Source organism: Hevea brasiliensis, chromosome 7, assembly GCF_030052815.1.
Source record: "Hevea brasiliensis isolate MT/VB/25A 57/8 chromosome 7, ASM3005281v1, whole genome shotgun sequence".
In the NCBI taxonomy this organism is placed as follows: Eukaryota; Viridiplantae; Streptophyta; class Magnoliopsida; order Malpighiales; family Euphorbiaceae; genus Hevea; species Hevea brasiliensis.
This window is the reverse complement of record NC_079499.1, coordinates 10,895,068-10,904,129: the sequence shown is the minus strand read 5'-3', so window position 1 is coordinate 10,904,129 and position 9,062 is coordinate 10,895,068. Positions and strand designations below refer to the sequence as shown.

General features: G+C 38.4%; 1 protein-coding gene and 1 long non-coding RNA gene across 2 annotated transcripts; one reads left to right on the top strand and one right to left on the bottom strand.

The window, feature by feature from the left end:
• The first annotated feature begins 2,409 nt into the window (after window positions 1-2,409).
• LOC131181511 (uncharacterized) lies at window positions 2,410-3,354 on the top strand. Its single transcript, XR_009150042.1, has 2 exons — window positions 2,410-2,465; window positions 3,042-3,354. It is a non-coding gene; the product is annotated as an uncharacterized LOC131181511 (long non-coding RNA).
• A 1,662-nt stretch (window positions 3,355-5,016) lies between these two features.
• Window positions 5,017-8,822, bottom strand: LOC110644210 (OBERON-like protein). The gene is made up of 3 exons (XM_058149994.1): window positions 8,633-8,822; window positions 6,684-7,839; window positions 5,017-5,836 (listed from the first exon to the last, which is right to left on the bottom strand). The coding sequence occupies exons 2-3, from the start codon at window positions 7,819-7,821 to the stop codon at window positions 5,199-5,201; spliced, it is 1,776 nt and encodes a 591-aa protein (XP_058005977.1). The 5' UTR covers window positions 7,822-7,839; window positions 8,633-8,822; the 3' UTR covers window positions 5,017-5,198.
• Window positions 8,823-9,062: the final 240 nt, after the last annotated feature.

Below are 9,062 nucleotides of genomic sequence, written 5' to 3'. Positions count from 1 at the left end.
ATTAAAAATTTCAGTGAGCATATAAAATAATAAAGTAGGGAAACTATAAAAGTATTGATAATTAAAAGGAGTGTAGAAAATAAATATTTACAAAATTTGAGAGAAATTAAAAGAGTATTAAGAATTAAAGAGAGTGTATAGAATAATTTTACAGAGAATTAATAATATATATATATATATATCAGTCATTAATTCTATATATATATATTAGTAAATTTCATTAATTCTCTCTCTATATATATGTATATTATTAATGATCTACACAATTATTCTCTACACTCTCTTTAATTCTTAATACTCTTTTAATTTCTTTCAAATTTTGTAAATATTTATTTTCTACACTTCTTTTAATTATCAGTAGTTTCATAATTTCTCTACTTTATTATTTTATATGCTCACTGAAATTTTCAATACTATCTCAATTACTTTGTTATTATTTTATATCTTCAATAAAATTTTCAATACCCTCTATTTTGATTTTTTTTCTTTTATATATTTTTTATTATCAATTATCATATAATTTTTTAAAAAAGATACGTAATACTCAACTCAACTCAATTAAACTTTTATCCCAAAAATTTATTGGGGTCGGCTATATGGATTCTCTTTCTCCACTCTAAATGATATTGGGTTAAATTCTCGGAAATGTGTAATGCTTCTCGGTCATATTGTACTATTCTTCTCCAAGTCAGTTTAGGTCTACCTATTCTTTTCTTTCTATCCTCTAAACCAATGTGCTCTACTTGTCTAACTAGTGCTTTCCTATGCCTGCAATTCACATGACCAAACCACCTCAATCTCCTTTCTCTCAACTTATAACTGGAAATTTTAATTTTTCTAAATCCTAAAGAGATACATAGGCAAAATTAAGTTTGTAACACCCCAAAATTTTAAATTTTATGAGCATTTTTGGTATTTTAATTTCATTTAAATTTTAGGAATTTTTTTGAGATTTTTCGGATTTTAAAAATCGAGTTCAATTTTCCGAAAATATAAACTTTGATGAATTTTAAAAATTAATTTAAAGACCACGTGGCAAAACTAAAAATATATATGGAGTCTACGTATTTTTCTGAGTTTTCTGAAATTTTTTCGGAATTTTTGGACCTCGTTTTTGGTCCCGAGGCAGAGTAAAAATTCAAAATTTTGTGTTCTGAATCAAACCGGCCTAATCGAACCGGACCGGATCGGACCGGTCGAATCGGACAAGGTCTTTTTCTCTTTTTCTCCTCCCTCCCGTGCGCGTCGACCCTCCCCTCTTCTCTCTCTCTTTTCTCTCTCCTCCCTCCTCCCCTTGCCGCGCCGCCGCCTCCCCTGCGTCCCCACCTCGCCGGCGCCCCACCTCGGCCTTCCCCCACGGCCGGCCGCCGCCTGGAACGCCGGAAAACGGCCTTGGAACGGACGCGCAGCGCGCGCGACTGTTGGACTTCTCCGGCCAAAATCCGGCCGATCCGGCCACCAATTGGACCGGGTCTTGTGTCTAAAATCATCTACTCGGCGAGAGCTTTCCATAGACACCAAGAACGCCGAAATCCATCGAGCGGTTTGTCCGATTTTTGCTCGGGAAGATTTTAGCCCATTTCGACTTTTGGGCTAGATTTCTCGAAAACCGTGAATCCCACGAGAAAACCGAGGCTACCAGCGCGCTCCACTCGTCGAGAGCTTCGCGGCGACATAAATTTCAAATTTTTCCGACACCGTTTTTCGGTGGGTCCCACGGAACTTCGCAGTGTTTTTCCGAGCATTTAATGAGCTTAGAAAATTCTGAAAAATTTATGTACTAACCCCCGTGTTATGGGCTTCGTGTAGGTATCCTCGATTCGCGGAAATTCGGCGATTGACCGGTCTGAAATTCGGCGAACATGCACTGCACGGAAAAGTCTCCGAAGTGGACCGAGGTTTTGGCTAGCCCCCCATTGTCAGACGTCCCGAGCGCGTTCCCGAAGTCGGAATCGGCAAAGGTAAACCCGAACCTTGCTTTTTCATAATTTTCTAGTGCTTAAATAGGATTAAAAATCCATAAAATATTCGTAGTAGCTTAGAAAATTATGATTCTTTTTGCAATAGCTTAGTAATATTGCTAAGGACTGCGGGGCAAAGTTTTAGAATTTTTAGAGCTTATTTGGGCAGTTTTTGCAAAAATGGTCAATTATAGGGACTAAATTGAAATTTTACACGTTGTGATGGATGACTGATTTGATGGGCCCAGGAGGGGCTGTGTGATATGATTGAGCTGTGGATATATGAATTGTGAATGTAGAAGTGTGTTTTGAGCCCTTTGCAGGTTGGGTAAGTCCTAGGTATAGGGGAGACTCTGCCGGATTTTCGGCACGACTTAGGACGTATTGGTCTTTTTCTTTGTTTGTATTGAGTCAAATTTATTAAATGATTGTAATAAAATTGTCAGGTGAGCCGGGACAGCCTTCTTCCTCCGCCCAGCCGCCACAGTGATTGTCGTCAAGTCTGTGAGTAAAATATTAATTTTAATTGTAATTTCGATATTATTATATGTTCAGCATGCCCATGCATCACTTATATGCATATATTTATGTAGTTAAACTCTAGGCACGATTTATGTTGCATTGATAACTGTTAAAGTGCCATGAATGTTGTTGCGATAATTTGGAGCAGTGTGCGTGCGTTGGCGTGCGTGTGATGTGGTGTGGACTATGGATAGGACGGGTAGTCACGGCTTGAGTTCTTCGCTAGGACCCGATCCTTCGAGGAGTAGTCACGGCTTGAGTTCTTCGCTGGGACCCTCGATTTGGTTATTAAGTGGAAGTCCGAGCTGAGTTCTTCGCTGGCACCAGGTTGGATTTAAGAGAGCTGTATAGGGGATCAGCTCCCATATATTATGATTGATGTTACAGGGTGCGTGAGTACTCCAAATTACCTTTTTGATGTTATGATGTGAATTTATTGCTGATGTTGCATTTCATTCTACAGGGTGCATTAGTTCTAGATAGTTATAGAGATTATGGTTAAAATTGATATTTTACTCTCTGAGTCGAACGCTCACTCCTGTTCAAAAATTTTTACAGGCCACAGGAGGATATTTTTTTGAGGTTAACCTGCTTTCTCCCTCGCAGGTCAATTATTACTGTTTGTATAAACTTGTTAAATCTTAGAATTTCCGCATGTGTTAGAAATGTTTATTTGATTTGGGTCTGTAAACTAAATTATTATTTTGGGACCTGTAAACTTAATATGCTATGCATGTTTGATGGATTGGATGAGGGAGCTGAGCTCCCATTTATTATTATGTTGATGAGTATGTGGAGGGTGAGCTGAGCTCCCCAATTGACTATATATTGTGTTTACAGGTCGGGTGAGTCGAAAACTCCCCGTTGGTAAGTCCATTTTATGGCCGGACTCTGTCCGTTTGTTTTCTTGAATTTGGGCCCAAATGGGCCTTAGAGTTGGGTTAATGAACAGTTAGGCTTACTACGGGTCTCGGGGGCTTTAGGCTGGCCCAGGTCCTAGTGCCGGTCCGGCCCATAGGTTGGGTCGTGACAAAGTTCATGTATATTTTTCTAATTTTTTTTAAAAAAAAAATTAATTTCATCTCTAGTTTTTTAGTAAGTTCAAGTCTTTACTTATTAAATTTTTCTTAAAAATAAGTTATTTTTATTCTTTTTATCTTATCTTATTTTATTTTGATTGAAAAATTTTTAAGAAAAATTAAAATATTTTTACAAATATAACTTAAATTCTAAATCAATAAAATTTTTTTCCAATTTTTTCCTTTAAGTCGCTCTTAAACTGCTCCTAAACTGCTTTCAAACCGTTCTCCAAACCGTCTTGAACTGTCATTTTTCGAACCGTCATTTAAACACCGTTTTAAACCGAGGCTCGAACCGGAACCGGCAATTCAGGAACCATCTTTCAAATCGTCTCATGACGATTTAGTTCAGGTTCATGATTTCATTGAACCTGAACCGAAAGTTTAAAATCGTAATCAACAGTTTTTGAACCGTGGCCGCCGCTGCTTACAGTTACACCAGATCAAATCACCCCAAATGGCTCCTGGTTTCTCATTCTCCTTCCATTCTTTGCTATGGGAGAATCTCAACCCACTAATCCATTAAACCAAACTGATCTGCAGGTAGCCATGGATGACATGAGAACATCATCTTACCATGGATTCACTGCACCAAAATGGGGAAATAACTTTGTTGATGACCAGTGCAGAGGACTGTCAAAAGCTGCTACGAAGCAGGACAATATACTGTGAAAAGTTGCTATGACGCTGGACAATCTCCAAGAATTCCTTCTCAGTACATCCCAATTCCCAAGTGAAATACTGCTCACTCCATTGTTACATTTTCCCAGTGGAACTCAAGTTTCTTCAGGAGTCCCGAACAAGATGCTCAGGATTACCAACAGTGGAAGATCAGGTCTGTCCACGAACAACGCAAGAGTTGTCACTCCAAATGTATGTCTAACTCCCTGATAAGGTGCCATGGAATCAGCACTGCAATAACATTTGATAGTGCTGATTCTTCTCTTGTACAAGTAAGCATGAGCCGCCTCCCTTAAAGGTTCGTAGATCCTCTGATAGCCAATAGAAAGGGAAGAATCTTCAACTGTTCATGTCAAAAGGAGACCTGCACTGCACTGCACTGAATCTCAAATGTAGACATTTGTGCATGTTTAAGCATAAGTAAAATAACCGAGCAGCTCATTGTGCTAGCAGAGAGCTCTCATTTTCTGGAAATAGAGAAATTTGGCATAAATTAAAGGAAAACTCATCAGTTCTAGTGATTTCTTTCACACAAGTACTTTCTTAACACAAAGGGGAAACGCAAGGGAGAAACAAAAAATAGCAAGAAAAAGAGCGCATGGCAATAGCACATTTTATACACAAGCTCCTACCATTTTGTTTGTTCAAACTTCAAACCTTATGGACATGAGGCGCAACTGTACATCCACAGGATCATCTGCCAGTTAAATTCGTATACACACCAGGAAAACTAAAACTGTAAATACTCAAAAACTACAAATGCATAATAGAGGTTTGTGCAGAAAAATTATAAAATCACTTGCACCTTAATTTCAGCTTCGCTATTTCCTTGAAATAGTGAAGCTGCGGGTTAAAATGTTCAACAATGAAATGAAACCAACTAGCATTTCATTCACACTGGTTCAGATACAGAGTCGCACTCCTAAATCACATGGTTAATTTAATCTACAACAAATCAGAAGGCATTTCCTCGGGGATTTGTCCTGAAATGGTGGCGCTCATTTGGCTGCAATTCTGACTTTGGGGGGCCATTGTAGCCATTAAGCAGGTCGTGAATTTTTGAATATGCCAACACCTGAGAAGGGTCACCCCCACCACTGCTTTGTGATGTGCGCAAACCCTCCTGCAGTTTAATCTTCTCAAATAGATACTGCTTCTCAGCTTCTGCTTCACTTAAACGAAGTTTGAGGTAGCTGCTGGCATATTCTTCTTCTGATTTGTCAGTCTTAGCCAGAGCAATCCTCTGCAGCCGCTCAGCCTCTCGTTTTGCCTCATTGGCCTTGAGCTGGAACATATCAGCCTCTGCCTGCTTAAGTCTCACAATTCTCTCTAGCTCTTCTATCTGTATCTTCTTCTTTTGCCTGTCTAGCTTTAATTCTGTCACTTCCTTGGCCTTCTCCTCCAGTTCACGGTCACAAGCCTCAAGAGCTATATGGGCTTTCTTAAACATTCTCATCTTCTCATCAGCCACCATCTCCATCTTCCTTATGGCCTCTTGTACCACTTCAGCAATTCGGTTACATGCCTCCTGTGGAGCTATTAGCCTTCCATCCTCCCCATTTTCCAAGCTCTTTGGAGAGTCTACCTCAAGTTCTTCAAAAACAAGTTATGGAAAATCAGAACAAAGAACTGAATTTATATAATCCAATAATTCAAATCAGCAGCCATTCATTCAGGTACTCTCAGAGAAGCATTAAATATGCAATAACCAAAACGTGTAAGTTCTTATAGGATCTTAACAAAAGATGCAGCCAAGCAGTATTCATAGATAGAAACGAACTATAACTCAAAAAATGCAGAGTACAAATGAAACTTCTACAAGTCTTAAGAGAAAGGTTCAGGACGTCAGGCATAAAATATGATAAAAACTTGCCATAGTAATTAGAAATTCAGAACCAAGAATTTAATGACAGTGTGAACAGTGAACTCCTAAAATGCTGACTCAACTTGCCATAGTAATTAGAAATTCAGAACCAAGAATTTACTGACAGTGTGAACAGTGAACTACTAAAATGCTGACTCTCAGAACTAACATGAGCCAATCAAATTGGGTTCTTATCGAAGTGAGATACTCACTTGTATAACAAGTGAACCAGAAAACAAAGACATTAATATTTATCCACATCTTGTAACAAATGCAATAAGTATCCCTCCACTTGAAAACTTTATTGCTACCTTCACAATAAGGTAATTCTCAAATTTGACATAGACCATAGAGCACAGGAGAAAAGGGAAAACAAGAAAAGGAAAACTTTAGGTAAGCACAAAAAACTGGCATATTACTCTGACAAACACATCAGGGAAAAACCCTATTCGCTACTAAATATCAATGGGAAACAAACAGCCCTATGCCAGCAAGTACAACCTAAAGCTCTTGCATTCATGCTGATTACAAAATTTTACTATACTTCGACAATATGATGCTTGGTAAAACATGTACCTGCAAAAAACATAAGAATTGCTCTGCAGGCTGTTGACTCTGGAAGCCCATTCTTCATTTTATCAATAAGTTCCTCACATTTCCAAAAGAGTTTCCTGCCTCTGGTGTCTTCACTTCCTCGTAATATTCTACTGACAAAATCAAGTTCTCTCATTAGAGCCTCTCTGTCCCATGCTGGTGCACAATGTTGAAAAACATCTTTCACCCACCCTAGGAGCTCAGATGTTCGATTGCATGCCCGGCATCGAAAAAGCATTTCAGTTGGGCCTGATCCACTCTTTACAGAAGGGCCCATAGAAATTTGTCCATCACGGATAGCACAATCTGTGTGAGTCCAATGAGAACACAGATCGCAACCGATCCAACGACAAGTATTGACTTCAAAATCAAACTTGTTACAGATCACACACATGCACAGGTTGCAAAAACCATTTATGTTGGTACATATTTCACAATTACAATCATCAGCTGGAAGTTGACTTTGGCATGCTATGTTTCTGCATCTCTTGAAAACAAAGACCTCAATAAGGGATGTTTGAGATAGACTAATACTTGGATGCAGAAATGCTTGAATTCCAGTATTTATTGCAACAAGGATTTCAAGCTGCACCCTCTGTGCTCTAATTAATGTCTTAGCTGTCAAATCAGATCTATTCTGAACAAGCTTCTGCAAAATCAAAAATTCCTCTCTATGCTGTGAACCACCATTTCCTTCAAGTATAACACGGAGTCCATTTTTTAGCTCTTCTAGAAACTCATCAGGCAAACTCTGCATCTTTTCAGAAATAATATCAACTCTTTCTCTTGCTATGTCACGAAGAGAGATCTTATCAGCACTAGAAACGCGGTGAATGACGGACTGTTCATGGCAATCATTTTCTGCTTTACCATTCTCCAGCTTCTTGGCCATGACAGCATCAGCTGTAGGCCAAGTTTCTCTAGAACTAGCACTCTCAGTAGGGGACTCACGGATATTATCTGAGTTTGATCTGGGTTCTTGGGCATCAGGAGACAGGCGAGGATCTGAAGAGACTAGCGACAGGGATGTCTGTAGTCCTCCTGGGCGAGGTTGCTGTCGTGGAGGCAACATTTTTGCTGAAGGCTGGTGGTGGATGTTAGAACCAGATGATGTACCCATCAACCAATGTTGCCTAATCTGTCATTGTGACAAATGTACTTCAACAATCAGCAATATACCATTACCAACCAAATGAAAGAAAGAAAGAAGAGCTACAGATTCCATTGAAATAGAAAATTAATAAAACAAAAGAAATAATAATTTCTTTGAAAACAATGAAACCATTAAATTTTCTTCCACGTAGTCCCCCACCCACTTGAAAAAAAAGAAGCTGATTCGTCTCTCCAGCAAAGTTTTGTCAAAATTTGATTCTAATGATACTTTTTAAGCATTTATCAGTTTATCTTTGCTTGAAAATAATTAGCTGCAGTTGATAATCATATCCAAAACCGCATAATTCAACTTAAATTCCAAAAGAAACACAATAATACGTAAAGGGACTAGATCAGGTACTACTCATATCTAATAAAACACACAAATAAATGAATAAAAAAAAATCAACCATGTAATGGCAACATCAATCAGAGCAAAAGAAAAGAAAAAAAAAATGAAGAAAACGCTTTAAACATTAAAATATAGCAGCAATAGATCAGAAAGAGAATACATATAAGCACATACAAACACGGAAGATCTGTTTGGTTATTGGAAAAAAACACTTGCCGGAAACCCAAGACGGTTTCCAAAAATTAACAATCTAATTAAGAAAAGATCTAACTACGATAATTTAGCTAAAATTAGCACTTCCAATACAGTACTTAAAACCCCCAGAACAGTAAAAATAACAAAACAAAGAGAAAGTCAAAACATTTCTTCTAATTTCCTCACTTTTCTCAGCAACCAAACAGAACACAAGGAGAGAGAGAGAGCTTACCAGAGAAAACCGAGTTGAGCGGATGGAGAGACGAAGCAATAAGGTGGACACGGAAGAAGCAGAGAGAAGAAAAAGGGAAAGTTTCGATCAAAGAGGTAGCACTTTTACTATTTTGCCCCTGAGAGAAGAGTTTACCCAGAAACACCCACGACTCTACCAGGGACATGGTGGACAAAAGGACTGTAAGAGAAGACCGCTGGTTTTATCTTTTTTTTTTTTTCTCAACGCCGAAATGACCGGCTCAGCCGGTAGTGTTCAGTATGTTGACCGGCATAGTGCGTCCATGTTTCCCTTCTTTTTTGGTATGTTCTCCAATTGCTGACCTGTTAAACAAGTTGCTGTTGGAATCAAAACACGGTAGTTTCATCTTTTATTTTTGTTTTTCTTTTGAGTGAATAAGTAATTATTTGTCCTAATTATTGACAGATTC

Bases quoted from the DNA above. Each gene is read 5' to 3' on its own strand.
- LOC110644210 (XM_058149994.1), bottom strand. From the start codon at position 7,821: ATGGGTACATCATCTGGTTCTAACATCCACCACCAGCCTTCAGCAAAA. The intron at 5,837-6,683 runs GTACATGTTTTA...TTGTTTTTGAAG, and splicing joins AATTCTTATGTTTTTTGCAG to AACTTGAGGTAGACTCTCCA.